Here is an 18,469-nt window from a genome sequence, read left to right as displayed (position 1 = left end):
AGAAGTCAAATATTATGGAATACCGTATGTATTGTCTATAGTGTGTTGTTGTAGTCTCAAAAAAGCATAATGATTTTTGTAAGAAAAAGGACAAAATGCAAAAACAGCAGGTGAATAAAATGGCAAAGTCTTGAGGAAAAAAAAAAAAGAAAAGCTGCTCCAAGCGGTGACAAGTTTGGTCGATTGTCTTGCTTCCTGTGCTGCCCCGACGGTCCACTGACCGGCTCTGTGCCACATGTGGCGTCACCTCTGGGAGCGGAGAGCTGCGCCACAAAGCCCTCCCTATAGCTGCACAAGTCATGCATACAGAGAGAGAAATAAAGTTTACACACAGTGGTGTTTGTGCTACATATACATATTTTTCCCCCCTTAATTTTTAACACATTCACACCAGGAAAATGATTCTCTGTGGGGAGTTCTCAGAGCTGTGAGCGGGGTGTGTGTGTGTCAGGGCTCTCCTGCTGCGCCCTCATTTCCATCCGAGACTGACATTTTGGGAACCAAGCTGCCAGGACCTGATTGATGGTTTCTGTCTCCGCGAGAGCTGCTGCCTCTTTGTTTGGAGAGGGTGTGGCTGGGCTGTAAGGACCTATTACTGCCTGCTGCCGGAGGATCTAGTAGTAAAAGGTTTAATAACACGGGTTGACTCTTCCTTGCCGAGCTGTTTGTATGCTAATGTGGAAACGGAGGGCTGCGCCCCGCCCTTCTTCTTCTCCTGTTGAACAACAGCGGCCAGTTTCCTCTCACCCTGAGCTCGTATCGGCACCCACTGTCACCCACAGCACCCTGCCACACAACAGGCTCCGCTGCACTCGCGCGTCACGCAGAAATCGCCAAGTTTCCACGCGGCAGCAGGACGCGGACGAAACTGTTTATCGGCCCCTCCTCGCTTCCGGTTTTGCTCTGCTCTCCTACGTCCTACTGTCGTGATACGGCGTTGCCATGGCTACAAATAACAGATATTGGATGTAGAATATCCCAACTTCCTTGTCAGTCCCCGTATCCGCCCACTGTCAACAGAGAGAGCCGCCGGACTGGAGGAGAGTCAGGACGCATCCACCTGAAAGCGCACCAGACAGGAGTGGTCCATGTGTTGCGCTCCAGACTACTTGAAGACAAACTGCAAGCTCCTTACTTTTTTAAAAAAGACAAAAGCTTTTTAGACTAGGAGATTTTATTTTATTTTCTTTCTTTTTTGCTGACTTCACTGTAGTAATGCAGGACAGAGGCTCATTTATCAGCCCTTTCCTCAGACCGCGGTGTCTGGCGGCAGCGGCGCCGGCGGGGAAAGCGAAATTAACTCACCCGGGGAAGGCGATTCTGGCAGGTAAGTTCATCTTTATGTGTTGAAAAAAAAAAGTCAACTAAATGTGAAACTGTTGATCACATCAGTGTGACACTCACATTTCATTTGCGCTGTGTGAGCTTGTTTGTGGAGCGAAGCGCGCTGGAGAGACAAGCAGCTCCTGAAGACAAGACCGCAGCGGCAGAACAACACAGTAGTGACAGTGTTGAGCTGAGGGAAATTAAAGTGTAGTTGCAGCTTCAAACGATAGGAGGTTGAGGAAGTTACTCAGTAAATAAACCAGATGGACAACTACAAACAGGCTTATGCCACACCTTATCTAACGACACGTCTCACTGTGTGCTCTGAGGACTGAGAGCCTCCAGTCAGAGGAGCTGCAGTGAAGATAGAGGATGAGCTGGTACAGCAGGAATACTGTCCACCAGCTTCAGACCATCCTGACCCCGTGACCTTTGATGGGGTTGTAAAAAGGAAACAGTCTTCTGAGCTCAGGAAGAAGAAAGCAGTTTTCTTTCCTCTGTCTTCGTGTTCTGCATCAGACAGTGCTGCTGTGTCACTGTCAGATCTTACCTGCCTCACAGATGTGATTTCATCTCTCTGATCTGAAGATCACCTCTGCTGCGCTTTACATAATGCTATTAGAGGGGATTGATGCGTGCAGCAGGATGGAGGACGCTCCTGAGACAATACAGCATCTCAGCAGAGTGAGAGGACTGAGAGAACAGAACACAATACACCTCTTTAATGTTCCTTCACATGTTCTTTAGCAGGAGATTTTTGCTCAGTTGTTCATTTTCCTTGAATTTTAAACACATTTTGGGGTGAAATCATCTGATGAGGATTGTACGATGTGATGTAAATCCTCACACTTGAACATGTCTTGCTGTGTGTGATGTATTAGTGGCTCTGCTCTCAAGACGATAGTTATCCATCCGTTCATCTGAACGCTGTTTTCTACAGATGTCACTAACAAGTCCCTCAGTTGTTGATCAATTTATTGATCAGATTTGGAGTAATGGGTTAAACACTACTGATGAATGCCCACCAATTAACCAGAGCCAAAATGTCTTCTCTGTTTTATCAGAAGCCAAATATGATATTAACCTAAAACAGAGAAAATGAAATTAGAAAATGTTTGTTGTGAGATAAATGGCTAAAATCAGTTATCAACATTTTAACATATCCCTTGCTGGTGGGTTCAGACCTGCTTCAGTCACACTTGTTTCAGCCATTTTTGCGACGGATCCAGTTATCCCCGCTGAGGTTCAGACTCTCCTGCTGCTCTGTCGACCCCCCTCGTGTGTTGACGATGATCAGGGTGCAGCAGCTCCGGCTGATGAAGAGCCGCTCAGAGCCGCTCCAGTATCAAGGCCACATGCTGCTGTTCGGCAGCACTCTGTTGATTTCAGCCTTGCTCTCGAGTGACGGTTACATTCTGAATATATTCCTTTTGATTGAAGATTAAAAAACAGACTTATGATTATTTTAGTTATTTTGCGAAATAGATTTTTTATGATACGATGAACCCTTTTGGTGAGAAAATAGGGGAAATTAAAAGGTTTGAGAGCACCAGTGGACATCTTCATGATTGTTTTACTTGGCCAACCATTAAGAATCCTTTAATATTTGCTTTACTATCATACGTGAGACAGAAAATAGATACATAGATTTAGGTTATTGACTTGAGACCATGGTCACATCTTGTGGAGAACGAGCACCATATACTGTAATGACAAAACAACAGCACCCAGCAGGAGGTAAGTGCAACATAAATTACTGATTACATGCAACTTTTGGCTTACTGGCTGCAATAACAACATTAATTTTGACACAGACGGGTGCTTTAAACAAGCGCTTTTCTTAAGAGCCAGTATGCTTTTATTCTTAAAGACATAATATGTACGTTTATGCTTAAAACTCAACCAGACATCATCCCAAATGTTTCCAACAAGCCCAGAAAAATACAGTCATTTTATTTCAAGGTCCAATTTGTAAGACAGTTTATTGTTGAGTCTAAACCCCGACTCATCAAATACTGGCCATTTGGGTTTGTTTAGTCAATATTTGACAAGTTGGGATTGAAACTCAGCAATCAACTATCTAGCAGATTGGACCTGGAGGGAAACCGGTTAATGTGACTTAATGAAAAAAGATGCTCCAACATTACTTGTCCATTTTGATTCAGCGATGATGCTGTGCGTTTAAATTCAAATAAAACGTGATACCGTAATCTCTTACAGACCCTCCACAGTCCTGTTCAAACCTTTACATCTACACGCATTTGAGGATTTCAGTGTTTTTCACCCTGAAGCGACGAGCAGCCTGCATGTAGCTCTTGTCCTTTTAAATTCAACATAAAGCTCATGCTCTGACATTTTCATCACACGTTTTGCACCGCTGTATGAGCTGAAAAACCCTTCAGGACTGTGACTGATGAGATAGCGCATCAATAAAGGATCATAACATTTAGAAACAACTGCCGAGCTGATGATGTTGTGGTCAGAAGAGTGAGAAGAAGAAGGAAGATATCTCCTCCCCTGACCCACGTCGTCCTGTCGGCCACTGAGAAATAAGAGTGCAGCCGCGGCGAGACCTTTCCCTTCCCCCATCGGTCCCGTGCAGCCTGATTGACTGGATATGGCCCAGTGTCGCTCCCTCTTCCCCTCGCTGCGTCGTTTAGCTCGCCATGAGCCTGTCTGTCCAGTTTCTGCAGCAGCAGCATGATTTCAGCCTCTGCCTCGGCCTCTGACTCTCCCCTGGCCCCACTGTCAAGAAAATTTTTGATTTATCTCCATCTTTCAAATGAAGCGGTTTGGAGATGAAAGTGTGCGTGTGTAGTTTAATGTTCAGAGCATCTCCAGGATGACTCAGCGATGGATAAACAGTCACTTCGAGCCTGCTCCGAGACATCGTCCATCAGAAACCACAGCTGATGCTTTACATTAGCTGGATACACATTTTTTTTCCACTCAGCTATGGAAGTTCATAAATCCAGCTGACACCTCTCCCACTGTGACATCCTAATATTACTTCGGATTTATGTTATGGTTCACAGTATGCCTGCGCTGAGAGAGGGAGCCACGCGTCCAAGCCTCGCAGGCTCGAAGTAGACAAAGCAAGAAGTACGAGGTCAAAGCTTAATGGATTAGAGAGCTCACTTCTCAGACAGTGGCCGGGGAGGAGGTCTGAAGCTTTTAGAGAGGCCTGTGAGCTCTTTCTGCTCCCATTGGTTAGTTCAAGTCTCGTCTCAACAGCCACTGGTCAAAACTGAAGTGGAGACACGGAAGGAGGAAGGGTTTTATGTGTGTGAGGCCTGAGGGAGGGAGAGTGCTCTAAATGGGTCTCTGGTCCTGATTCACTGGCCTGTTGTGCGTTCTCACGCTGTTGTGGCATTTGTTTACAACCCCTCTGAGGGGAGTCTGTGAAGCAGAGGGATGGACCGAGAGAGAGAGAGTTCCTTTTTTTTTTTCTTCATCTTGATTTCATGATAGATTGGGTTTTTCCGCCGAGACAGGCTCGCTATTATGCCACTTTCTCCTCTCACTTTTCTTCTCTTCCGCCTCTCCTCTGCCTCGCTCTCTCTCCCTCTCGCCTCGGGGCAGCCAGTTAGCTTTTCTGAGTGGTTGTCTCCTCTCAGGCTCAGAGGGCTCGTCAAAACTGAGCGCTTATTCCCCGTTTCCTCGCGTCACAGGTGACGAAGGCGGTCACCTCCCCTCCACTGTTGTGCTGCTGCTGCTGGCAGACCCCGAGTACCGCGAGGCGAGATAATAAATCACAGTGCACTCCTCTGTCCACGACCCCTCCACCCCCACCGTAACAGCCTGTCAGATAGGTGTTGGTATGGGGCAGCCATGGACACACAAACAGAAAGCGGTGCAGTGATTTGAAGTATAGTTACTCAGTTACCATTACAGTTTCATCCTTTTTTTTATTTCATTCGTGAATGTCAATGACATTCATTCATTCAGAGTTTTTTTTTTTCACGTTTCATTAATTCTCCTTAATTACAAATCACACATAAGGCACCCAAAGTTTTGAGATTTATTTTTATGCCGCCAAGTCAGTCATTGTTTTTTAATTAATGATACCATTGCATAGAAATTAATTTGCAGAGATGTTTGGAAAAAAAATGTAACTTTATTTTTGGTCAGCTTTATATAATCAAAGCAGGACTCTACTGTAGAATTAACTCTAACAAATGGCTATAATCGATCAAAAACTTATGTAAATTAATACGATTAAAAAGCATCCTTCTTCGTAAAGAGCCTGGCAGCCTTTTATACAACTGTACACACTGTCGAAACAACCTTTGCGCGGTTGTCCTGTTCATGTAAAACAGTGTACAGTCTGCGTGCTTCAGGGCTTTAAGCACTTCTAACAGTTCACATGTAAAATTAATCAACCTCCCTCCTGTAATTAGTCATCGCCGTAGCATCGGCTCAGGACAGAGGAAGCCTAAAAGGCCAGACGTCAGATGAATAATTCTTTTCATGTTTTTCGCGCGAAGGCAAACAGAAATATTAAGGCACTATTAATAGGAAACCTCATGTTTGAAGTGCATCAGTCCTCTGGCTGTGTTCTCTGTTTGGACTGGAGATATGGACATAATAACATATTTGCTTCAGACCGCAGAGAATTTAAAGTGAGAGATAATCTAAATAAGGAACATCTGGATGAATAATAGATGGATTCTGCTGCAAAAACGGATTATTAATTTGCTGGCCTGTGCACAAACACACAAGCACAAACGCACACAAAGATACACATTGTTGACTCTTCCGGTTGAGTTTTACTGTTGAATTGAGTGGAAAAAAAATGCTATCACTGAAAATATATATGTTATCATGTTAGGTCTTACTGCAGAAGTGCTTTAAAGGTGCTAACTATCGTTTTTTTTACAAATTAAATTGAGTCTCAAATGTGTTTGGTACCTGATGCTGGATTGTTGGGGGGGGGGTTCTTGGTGAGACCAGATGTGTTGGATGCTCATTAGAGTCACCACAGCAGACAGGACAGGATTTCAGGAAGTGTTCCTCCCTGTCAGCCTGCTCATCTGGCTTTCTCTGTGCTGCTGTATGGTGGGGAAAAAAATGGCTGTGAGTTTTGTGTGTGTGTGTGTGTGTGTGTGTGTGTGTGCAACTTGCATGAATATATGTGTGTGAATGTGCACATTTCCAATCTGATCAACAACTATGCTGATATTTTTTTTATCTATTTTAATCTATTTATCTTATTTCTGAGGATTCAGTGATTTGTTTGTCTTATGTGATAGTAAATTGTATGCAACAGTATATTTTAGTTTTAGACTCAAAGATACCAAGTATTTTTTCCCTGCTGTAAGGGTTTTTTTTTCTCCAGGAGAGTTTTTCTTCACTCGAATCGAGGGACAGAGGATGTTGTTCACTGTCCACATTGTAAAGCACACTGAGGCAATGTGATTGTGATTTTGAGCTATATGAATAATATTGACTTCAACTTGACTAGACTGACAAAGGTGGCAGTGTTGACCTGATTTATTAAACTGCTGCTCAGATTGTGGAAGTTTCCAGTCTGTAGAAGTAGATTTGTATCAGGCACTACCTGTTTTTTTTTGACCACCTCAGGGTTCTGAATATCACCCCAATGCCGTTTCCATTTCTTTTCATGTAATAGTAATAGTGTCAAAGATCGATGTGGACGCATTGATTTTATGACACGGTGTGGAGAAGAGTAGCCAGCACTGAGGAGAGAGGAAGGAAGGTGCTGCTGAGAGAAAAATTAACGGCAGGAGAGGAGAGCGAGCCTGTGAAGATCAAGATTAATGCTCATGTAACCCACGTTTGACAGCTACACTGGAGCCATTTAGGGGTGTCATCTGTAAATGTGTGGGCAAAATACTGTTTGTGTGTGTGTGTGTGTGTGTGTGTGTGTGTGTGTGTGTGTGTGTGTAAGCTGCAAGATGGAGTAGAAGACAGACAAACTGCTTCTCCTACCAGTGCTGTGTGTCTGATGAGGATTGATCATGTGTGGCGAGTGTGTTTGTGTGTCGCTGCTGGTTGTTTTTATCACGTGTAGGAAACAGATGAATGAGGTTTATTGTTTCTTCTTCTCCAGGACACACTGACCCTCTGATCCTGGATCAGGACGGCCGGAATGGAGCGTTATGGTGCTCATGTGATTTCTGTTACGACTCCGTTGGTGAACATTTACTTACTGCTACCCCCCACAAAGATTAGAGGAATTAACGCTCATTGGTGATTAAAGTGTGTGTGTGTGTGTGTGTGTGTGTGTGTGTGTGTGTGTGTGAATGAATGTCATGACTCAGCGTAGCGGTGCTCACAGCTCTTAAATGAATTGTTAAGGTGAATCCAGGTATAATCAGTGATGGATGATAATCACTCAACTATAATTGTGTCAGTCATCACAGCATGATGTCAATACTGATGTGCTGAAATTAACTAAAATGCTCAAGATACAAAATCAAAGTCATGTTCATCACATTGAATAAAATAAATAATGGTATACCAAAGTAAAGTACTACTAAAGATATACATGATAAATTTACATGTCAGAAAAATACGTGAATCACAGTTTTCTTGCAACATCATTAAACGGAGAGACAATGAATGAGGTTGTTAGATAAATGTGCAGCATTAAGTAAAAGACATTTTCTCGTGTTATTGATTTCCCTTATTAAATCAGCCCCACTCACAGCAGATGAGACGCAGATAAAGAGAGCCAGATGAGTCAGAGGCTGTTTAGGGTATTAAGTTTTAGTTGCGGTGTCATCTACCAGTACTCATAGTCCACAAAAGTATGTCCTGGTTAAATATATGTTTTTATCTTGAGCGAAGGCTCCGGTCCTCGGTGCCACAGCTGATACAAGTTCAAAGCAGGTCTGCACGACACTGGAACAAGTCCAGTTGCCTACGATGCAGCACTTAGAATCACAGTGATAACGGTGGTGTTGGCAGCGGTGACACGTGAGGAGAACCAAACTGCAGGACATGAATGCATGTACTGTATTTAGGAGAAGCGGTGCGTCACTGGGACGTGGAAATGAGCCAGAATACACTTGGAAAAGCTGAAATGGCTCTCAGTTAAGCACATACGTTCACCAGTGCCAAACAGTCCCCTTTTGTTTTCACTCTTACAGTAGATACCAGCCAACTAATATGCCCAATTTTTCATTAAAATCCATGCATTATCCCCTCGGAAATGAGCAAAAATGATGAAAAATACCTGATCACAAAATGTTAAATAAAGTAAGAAATAAATCCTAGGCTGTGTAAGAAACTGACATTTGCTGACTAATGTAAGTCACAGTGAGAGAGTTGGATCGAAGCAGCACTTAGATCCTTTTCAAGCAGATTGTCAAATTTTTCTTCATAAACATTCTACATATGAAATTAGTGTTAAATAACAATCACTGTTATCGAGTGTCTGGTCAACACTTACAGCAGCTTTATGATAGACCCTTTTTACATTGTAGGTAGTGCATGAGAAGTAAAAGCTTTTGTGGATTTGAGGCAGAGGTTTTTTTTTTCTTTTTCTAGAAATGCATAATAATGTCTGATCGCGGCTTGCAATTCCAAGAAATGGAGAAATTCTCGACCGCCTCCTGTTAAAACCACTCAGCCTTTTTCATGTGAAACAAAAAAGCATAGCAGTTTTTTTTTTCACCACCCATTCTCTGTCTCATTGTGGTTGTGTGGTGAATTGCTTCTGTTTTTTTCTCCCTGACAACACATCATGTACAGTGAAATGTTCCTCAGAATTAACCACAAGATTTATTGTAGATGGCTAATTTCTTCTGTTAGTTGGAGGGCACGGCTGCACGTTGCTGTGTAACCACATCCCTTGCACAGTGTGCTTGTGAGTTTGTCTGTGTCATTGAGTTAATGGAGGGTCTTGGCCTGGGTAATGGAGCCCCTCCCTGCAGGCTAAGCGGATAATTTAATTAATGTCAGCCCCCTCTCTCCATGCTCCCTCCTCCCCTCGTGACTCATCTGGGTTGTGCATCAGCCTCGCGTTTGGACACTTGTCCTCAAACTACTCAACTCATCGACTGTGGCTAGTTTCAAGCTGAACCCTCTAGTGGTCGCTCACATGTACGTTCATGCACAGAATTCGGTACAGATTATTTAAGGGAGCAGAACAGACTCTCGTGTTGACTTTCTGTTCCTCAAACAGCAGAGTCTCTGTGTAGTTTAGCCAAAACAGAAGCAGCTGATTTATCTTCGCCCGGCTCGTTACTCTTCCTCCCTCGGCAGGGTAGGAGATGCCATTCGTGGAGTCATTGTAACGATCCATGACGTCACGGGACCATCTTGTAATTCATAGCGGTGATGGAGCACTGAATCAGGCTTGGTTAGGCTGAGGCTAAGCAGGCATGGCGTGCAAAAGGTCAACAAAGCTGCCTGACAGAGAAAAAATTACATTTTCCTTCGTCACTTTTTTTTAAAGTAATAAACATCTGCTCTGATTTTCTTTGTTTTTCAGGTGGACTTGCAGGTGGCATAGAGATCTGCATCACCTTCCCCACAGAGTATGTTAAGACCCAGTTACAACTGGATGAGAAGGCCAATCCACCCAAATATAGAGGAATAAGTAAGTATGACGTGTGTTTTTTTAATGGTAAACCTCATCTATCTATCTATCTATCTATCTATCTATCTATCTATCTATCTATCTATCTATCTATCTATCTATCTATCTATCTATCTATCTATCTATCTATCTATCTATCTATCTATCTATCTAACTACAGTATTTTCTGTTCTGTTCTTCATTATGTCTCTCTACCTCTCTTAGGAGCTCATTATCTAATTACCCATCATCCCTAGGTACATTAGGGATTCTGGCAGGCTGTCACCGTGCTTGTTTATATGACTTAGAACAGACCAATGCACACATGCACACTCACCCTCCATGCATACCAGACACACACACACACACACACACACACACACACACACACACACACACACACACACACACACACACAGAATGTGTTAATGTTGGCTGGAGCTCTGAGGATCGCAGACCGTGCTAATGAGTGCTCAAGACAGCTGTTGCTTTTCCAGCTCAGTTGTGCATTTGGCTTGATAGCAGAACATGGATAACTGGACTGATGTCTGCAAGAGTAAGAAAGTTCAAAGTGAAACACCAGGTTTTTCAGGAAATCAGCCTGTGGTTCAACTTGTTCCGTTTCTCTTTCATGATGTTGATGAAACCAAAAGTAAAGGACAGATGTTTCTGGTGGTGTCTTTATCAGGGTCGTCCAGTGGTGAATGACACAAGGCAAATAAATAACTGAATAAATACACAGTGTTGCATTAAATGTATTATGCCATTAAAAATAATTGCTAGTTGTTGTTATGGTGGCTGGGATATCCTGAAAAGGGTTAATTCACTCAAATCTAAAAAAAAAAGAAAAGAAAAAAGTATTTCCATGAAAGACAAATCCGAACACACTGATGTAAATACAGATCATCTATGTTCCTCCAGGTGACTGTGTGAAGCAGACGGTACAGGGTCACGGTGTTAGAGGACTGTACAGAGGACTCAGCTCACTGCTGTATGGATCCATACCAAAGTCTGCCGTCAGGTGAGTGAAATAACTGATAAGGACTGTGTATATACCCAAGTACAAGTGACATTTGTGACCTTAAACTCCATGTAATGATAAAAGTAGCCAATCTCAAAAATAAATTGATTGTGTGATTGACTTAATAATCATTTAGTGTAAAATATATAGTAAGATAGAGCTGCGATGACGAATCATGAACTGATAAATTAATTGCATAGCATTAATTAGCGTTAATTAGCAACTCGTGCTTATTGTGCTTATGAATTTTTAGGGTTTCCTTACTCCTCTCTGACAGTAAACTGAATATCTTCATGTTGTGGACAAAAAAAGAAACACTGATAAACATTTCTATAGACTAAACATCTAATTAATTAATTGAGAAAATGATAAACAGATTAATCAAAAATGTACATAGTCATTAGTTGCTTCTCTAAAGTAAAACTATGTGGCCCCTCTTTACAGTGGTCCTGTTTCTGATGCTTCTGGGTCGTTTTTCAGTACGTCTCTAATTATAGTTTGTAATATTTTAAAACAGCATGTGTCTGATAGATATAAACAGTAGAATATACGCTTCAGTTTTTATGTGTGCCAGTAAAGGAGTGGAGTGAAATGCACATTTATAGCTAAGCCGTTGTGATCTTCTACCTGGAACCACTAACTCATACACTCCAATTATTCTAGTCCATTACCCACAATGCAAGGCATAAATGCCACACTCGCCTTCACTGTAATTATGTTATTCTTTCACAGCAATGACATTTATTCCCAGACAAGTCTGCACACTGCAGTGCGCGCATACACACATACGCACACATTTTGCACAAAACCAGCCAGGCGCCTTTTATAGCCTTTTTTTTTTGTTCTCTGTTTCATTCTTTCATTCATTCCCTTTCTTTCTGTGTGTGTGTGTGAGTGTGTGTGTGTGTGCGTGCTACGCTGGAGGGTAGAGCCTGTCTCTGCGATGGAGAGACAGGCTCAGCCAGGCGGAGCAACGATGCCACTCAAACTCAGGCAGGGTCTCAATAGGGGAGACTTGTGTTGGTACTCTGTCAATGGGTGTGTGTATGTTTATGTACAGAGTTTGTGTGTTTGTGTGCATGCACAGTCAGTGTACGAGTGTGTCAGTCAGCCTTCAGCCTTTCCAGAGGGAGTCTGAATGGTTTTTCTCCTGCTCCACGGAACGTTTTCTCTGAGGAAATGTGGCCCGGAGAGGTTAAAGTCATGTCGCCTGTCTGCTCCTCTCAGCTGAATATATTGTGTATAAAATGTGCATATGAGTGGCTCCATTTATATATAAACCAGATGTGTACATTTTAATTCAGATATTAATCCCAGTGGTTTCTCTGGCAAGTTCAGAGGCAAATTTAAAAAACTAGACATTTGAGTAAAAATATAATATCTTATTTATACTCCTTCTGTGATCATTTGGGGGGTTGTTCGATACCTCAGATTACCTGAATCAATTGGAATAACTGATTTAATACAGCATGACGAGTAAAGTGAATGAAAAAATTTAACATGACTGAGACACTGAAAGTCATCGAGACGGGAACGGTTAGATCTGATTTATGGAGAGTAGTTGGCATGTTTCCATTTGACCATCGCTTCACCTCAGTTGTTTGTTCGATCCGTTCCTTTTTTACCTCCTCTATCTTCCTTCCCCTCCCCCCCTTCCTGTCGCTCCCAACCCTCTTTCTCCCCCCATCCCATTAACTGATTGCCTGCGCACCATCAAGCATCACGCAGTCTGCTGGAGGGTTGTCAAGTAGGCATGAGAGGGACGTAGAAGAAAGCCTTTGACCTTTTCGTTCACTTAACTCTTTCATTCACACCCCCTTTCTCTCCTTCAACTCTTCTTGTCGCCGTAACTGACCTTGCCGAAAACGTCCACTAATGAAGATTGGGCAGCACTCCGCTGTCCAGAGTGACTCATCCTTCTAGCTGTGGATGTCAGCCAAAATCCTCGACGTGTCAAATTATAACTGTGAAGTTTAGTCCACTTGGTAAATGGAGGAGAATTTGGAGAGTAAATTGGCGCAGGAGCAGGCCTGCCGGTGGCATATTTCTCTCCAGGAGCTTTAATGAATGGCATTTGTTTCTCAAGGTTGGTTATTACATTCGCTGCCACCTTCTTGCAGTCTAAGGAAGCTGAAGGGAAGTGTATTTTTTTTTTACTCTCTCCAAAGCTAAAAGGCTGTTTCTGTAGTCGGCAAGTGGTGTGCACAAAGAGCGAGATGAATGAATTTATTTTTACCTGCTGTTTGCTCATTCTTGACAGTCAGTTAATTGGGTGGAGCCTGTCTTTCAAAACCAACTAAATCTGTGTGAGTAGTGAGACAGGAACAGATGTGGAAGGTTAATGAGCAGAAGAAAATCTTGTCACAGGAAGGCAGATGGAGAAGAGAACTGTATGTATGAGGGAGGAATTTTGTTAGACCCGCGACGACGGCAGGTAAATGGTTCGAGCAGACTGAGGAAAGATGGAGCGGAAAAAAACAAAGCATTCATCAAGACCAAGTGTCTGTCCTCCCCCGCCTCTTTGCTAAATGTACCGGGCAGCGTCCTGCCTTCACCACAATTCAATTCCATCTATAAATAACCTTTCTTGTAAAGGACTCGCTGGCACAACATTTTCTGATTGCAGAGATACATAAAACACACACACACACACACACACACGCGCACACACACACACACACACACACACACACACACACACACACACACACACACACACACACACACACACACACACACACACACACTGGGCTGGCTTCCATGGCAGCTGTTGCTGGTCACTCAATGGTTACTGAGACACTGCAGTTTATTGGTGCATCTTTAATGAGGACGCAGGCAGGACAATAAAGTAAAAGCCCCGAGCACATTCTGCACTCTCAGCCATTTTTTTTTTCCACTAAAAACCTGAGTTGGAAGGAAGTTTTCTTCCTCGAGGTGTTTCCGCGCTTCTGCTTTTATTTGTACCCTGTGGTTTATGGAGTGTAAGCGTCCTCCTCTGCCACCTGATTTGTGCTGATGAGAGGCAGCTTAATTATCTTTCTAATAGAAGGAATCTCATTATCTTTTCTATTGTCATCTGTTTGTTTTCATTGTAGTCTTCTGCTTTACTAAAGCATTTCAGAAAGCACAAACAGATACTGGAAGATGGTCTTGGGTGACTATAAAGCTGCACTGAGGAGTCAATAGTGCTTCAATCAATAAGAGTAAAAAGACAACAAGTGTTTCTCAGATGTTGACATTTTTGAATGTAAAGATGGAAACCATTTTGTTGTTGTTTTTTACATTCCACCCTATGTAAATTAAAAGAAATCACTGCACGGAATTGTTTCTTGGGTCTTAAACTTTCCATATTGTTTTTCATTACCTTTTTTATTTTAGATTTCCTCATGTCATATTCTGATTGTACAGTCTGTGCATATATTCTATTTGTTTAGCATCTTCCTTTACATTGTGCATCCGTTTGTTGGAGGACATATAAATTACCTTGAACCGTATACCATCCAACCTGCCTTGTAAGAAAATATTTTCTTACCAAGTTGTGTGTAAGATGTGTTTTTATAGTTTCCAGGGTTTTAAAAAAAGAAATGGGCATTTAAAGGGATATCACCCTGACATACCTCATACAGAGCTTATTTATGGGGGGAATTGTTGACCTGTTCTTCAGATTTGTCTACTGGACATTAACTTCAAACCCTTCAAACACAAAGAATGTCTTTTTTGATATTGCAGTCAGGTGTTAACTTGTCCCATAATTCCTTCCTGTCGCTCAGATTCGGGATTTTTGAGTTCCTCAGCAACCATGCAAAGGATGAGTCTGGTCGACTGGACAGCACCAGGGGCATGCTGTGTGGGCTCGGGGCCGGGGTGATGGAGGCCGTTCTGGTGGTCTGTCCAATGGAAACTATCAAGGTATGTTCCAGACTGATCTGTGGTCAGATTTCAGATTAGATTAGTTTAGTCTGCAACCGGCTTGAATAAACATGGAACATCTGTCTGTGTACTGTGTATTTTGTATCTGAACATTTTTATTATAATACACAACCGGTTTCAGAAAGTTTATGGACGTGTTCCCGAAACATGAGACATTTATTGTTTAGTATCAACAAATATCATGATTGTTTTTTTCCGCTTCTTTGTTTAATGACATTGGATTGATTTAATTTTGGCAAAAGACATGCTACATTACATGAAAAGCAAAATGTAAAATCTTTTTTAGTATTAAAAATGTCAATATAGGCAATGAAACATTTGACGATAGACTCAGTAAAAATGTCAGATATAGTGTCTCTGCACATTCACTGAACTCTGTTTCATTTGAAAGTCTTTTTGACAGACTAAACATTTGTGGACGCTTGACATTTCTCTCTAAAAGTAAAGCCCCCCCCCCGCCTTTTTTTCTCTGAAGGTCAAATTCATTCATGACCAGACTTCAGCCAAGCCCAAATACAGGGGCTTCTACCACGGAGTCAGAGAGATCGTCAGGGAACAAGGTAAAGACCAGCTCCAGTGCATGTAGTTCACCTGACATCTACTGGTCACACAGGGTACCGCAGCTGACAATGTCATGTTGATTAAAAGCTGTGATGATGTTATTCACTGTGAGCATCATAAATGTAACCACTTATGCTGCTTTACCAGGAATAAGAGGGACGTACCAGGGTCTCACTGCCACGGTGCTTAAACAAGGTTCCAACCAAGCTATTCGATTCTTTGTCATGACCTCACTGAAGAACTGGTACAAAGGTCAGTGAGCTTGCAGAATTTCTCCAGCTAGTCACCCCGTTCAGTTGACTACATTATTTGAAGCCATCAATGTGACTGACTCCTCCATGCTTCCAACAGGTGATAACCCCAATAAAGCTATGAATCCGCTGGTGACTGGAATGTTCGGAGCCATTGCAGGAGCAGCCAGCGTCTTTGGAAACACCCCGCTAGATGTCATCAAGACAAGGATGCAGGTAGGTGATCTGATGGCTGAAACGCAGGTTTTTCTATTTCTTGGTGGGGCTTTTATTCAAACTTGAGAAGTTGTTGCCACATACTGACATTGATTGAAACTAACAATGTTTTTTTGTTCTATCCAAAGGGTCTGGAGGCACATAAATATAAAAGCACCTTGGACTGTGCTGTAAAGATCATGAGATATGAGGGCATGGCAGCGTGAGTATAAACATGCTTTGTTTTGGTTTAGCTCTGGTTCATAGTCGGTGGGTTAATGCCCAGGTAGTGCACAACAAACACTTTTACTGCTGTATTTTTTTTTCAATAATTAATTACTTACACTAGAAAATACTAAATATATGAATTTTGGTCTCCAGATGTAAGAAAATATCTTTGTTTGGTACTGATGTCACATCATCATGATTTTAATACTTGATTCAGTGAAAATGGAAATTGTGATGCCAAAATTATTTTTCCCACGCATCCTGAATCCTATCACAGTTGCAATATCTGTCAAATTAATCACAAATTGTTTTTTGTTTTTTTTTTATTAATCACGCAGAAGTGCTACAGATTATAGAGATGTACTGGCCATCAATAAATGTGTCTTCTTTAACACACACACATTTTATATTCACCTCTCGCTCCCTCTTTGTGTTCACCTGTAGTTTCTACAAAGGGACAGTTCCTCGGCTGGGCCGCGTGTGTCTGGATGTGGCTCTAGTTTTCATCATTTATGAGGAGGTGGTGAAGTTCCTGAATGTGGTCTGGAAGACAGAATGAGCTGCCGGACGTACCGAGGGCGGCGGCCTCCTGCTCCCCAGACATCAGACACGGATCTTTCACGGTTCTCTGCTGTATCCTAGAACTAGCCGCAGAGGGGGTGAGACAGAGAGCTGAACTGAGATCAGTGTCAGATGCCAAACTAGAAGTTAAAGAGCTTATTGATGGGGGCTGCAGAGTAGAAAGAGAGCCTGAAAGGAGGCTTGATGTCACCCACGTCTGAACAGCTGGATGTGTGCAGCGTTTTGCTGCTCAGTGCCAGACACCTCACAAGACCAAGGGTCACTTTCACAAAGTGGGATTATAAAGTTAGACAGATAATTGGGATAAATGGTGCTTCATCCCGGAGACACAGCATCAAATTCTAAATGTGAAACAAAACCTGAATATAAGGCTCGACAACAGCCTCTTTTCATGTTATCTGGTTCACTTTCTCTGTAAACCTACTTTGTAAAAAATACCCTCCTTCAGTGACTAACGTCATTTCTAGTCATTCACAGCTGTTTTGCTGATGTTTACTGTGAGTATGCAGGTGTCATGCTGGATTTTGCCCTAGTTAGAGTTGCTCTCTGTCTCTTCTTGTGCCTAAAATCCAGAGGAGCCAGAGACTGCAGCTGGTTGCAGTTTACAGCCACATAAACTGCAGCGACTTCCATAATGAAGCCTTTAAGAGAATGATTTTACATTTACAATATGCTAATTATTTTTATACAGTGTAGATTCTAATTTAGTTCATTACCAGCATTATATTTCTTCTGTAAAGTAAGATATATTTTATTCCTGTGCCAGATGCCAAACCTGCTAAACTATGACGTGTGTTCAGAGTGTGAACATGCAAAAAGTAGCCTAATGATCCCAACAAGAGAAGAGTGAATATCATGACGTATATTGTGACTTTATTAATGTATTCATGGAAAATTGAATGTTGAATGTTTTGATGGTTGGGAGACTGTTTGTTGTTAACTTGTGCCACTTTTTTTTTTCTGTAATATGGTGTGTGTGTGCGTGTAAAGGTGTTTTGAATATGTTGGGGAAATGTTCTATTGTATTTCACTGTGAGTCTAAATGACCCAATGACACTGAGTCACAGACAAAGTAACCTCAGACCTCTTTTCCCTTCAGCGGAGGCATCTGTCATTTGTCTTCTGTTTTCATTAAACCGAGCTTCTGATCTCAGTTCCCCTCACGAATGACTCCCAACCTGTGGGTCACAAGATAAATCTGAGAGGCCCTGAGACATTTAACTTGACAGAAAAGAAGGAAAATGTTTTTTTGTATGTATGCATTTCTGTTCATTCTATTCAGGAAGTCACTATTGGAGTGATGGACATATTAGCCTGTGTCCGGGGTACACAGTAGATTCACTGTAAAGGGATCATCCACCAATCACAGTCTGCTAAAGGTGAACTATGATTTCTGCCCCTCCAGAGGTCCTACAGCTCAACAACATAAGCTGAAAAAAAGTTACATAGTGCCCCTTTAAATTCCATCTCCTGCGCGGTTCGGTTTCATTCAGGGTTTGTTTTTACCTCTCACTCATGTGCCTTTTACTGTTGTGTTTGTTGGTACTTGAAAATATCTGTAACTATTATTGACCAGTTAAACTTTTAATCATCCAACCGGCAAATTGAGATTTCTGTGGTCCAATCATGTTTTTGTATTTATAACAAATGATGATGAGAACTGGTGTCTTGGTGTCATCACTGGTGATGTGAAAACAGTCGTAATCTATAAAAATTGTGTTGAAATACAGATGTTTCTGAAACAATGTTCAGCTTTTCTTTTGTTTTTCTCCTGTCCTCTGCCAAATAGCCAAGAGAAAATATTAGTATTATATCAAATCGATGTCT

The 18,469-nt window shown here is 42.1% G+C and overlaps 1 protein-coding gene across 1 annotated transcript; it reads left to right on the top strand.

Annotated features, from left to right (window-relative positions):
* Positions 1-421: 421 nt before the first annotated feature.
* Positions 422-18,126, top strand: si:dkey-178e17.1 (tricarboxylate transport protein B, mitochondrial). The gene is made up of 9 exons (XM_037097908.1): positions 422-1,327; positions 9,788-9,895; positions 10,796-10,895; positions 14,666-14,804; positions 15,301-15,385; positions 15,534-15,638; positions 15,738-15,853; positions 15,982-16,055; positions 16,505-18,126. Exons 1-9 carry the CDS (start codon positions 1,216-1,218, stop codon positions 16,617-16,619), a joined length of 954 nt encoding a protein of 317 aa, XP_036953803.1. The 5' UTR covers positions 422-1,215; the 3' UTR covers positions 16,620-18,126.
* The last annotated feature ends 343 nt before the right edge of the window (positions 18,127-18,469 follow it).

This window comes from Acanthopagrus latus, chromosome 5, assembly GCF_904848185.1.
Source record: "Acanthopagrus latus isolate v.2019 chromosome 5, fAcaLat1.1, whole genome shotgun sequence".
In the NCBI taxonomy this organism is placed as follows: Eukaryota; Metazoa; Chordata; class Actinopteri; order Spariformes; family Sparidae; genus Acanthopagrus; species Acanthopagrus latus.
Note: the sequence above shows the minus strand (reverse complement) of the source record. Positions and strands in the feature narration are given on the sequence as shown.

What these genes read in the sequence shown, in the direction of transcription:
- si:dkey-178e17.1 (XM_037097908.1), top strand. Translation starts at nt 1,216, where the DNA reads ATGCAGGACAGAGGCTCATTTATCAGCCCTTTCCTCAGACCGCGGTGT. An exon ending in ATACCAAAGTCTGCCGTCAG is followed by an intron (nt 10,896 to 14,665) that starts GTGAGTGAAATA and finishes CCTGTCGCTCAG; the next exon opens with ATTCGGGATTTTTGAGTTCC. An exon ending in AGAGATCGTCAGGGAACAAG is followed by an intron (nt 15,386 to 15,533) that starts GTAAAGACCAGC and finishes CTGCTTTACCAG; the next exon opens with GAATAAGAGGGACGTACCAG.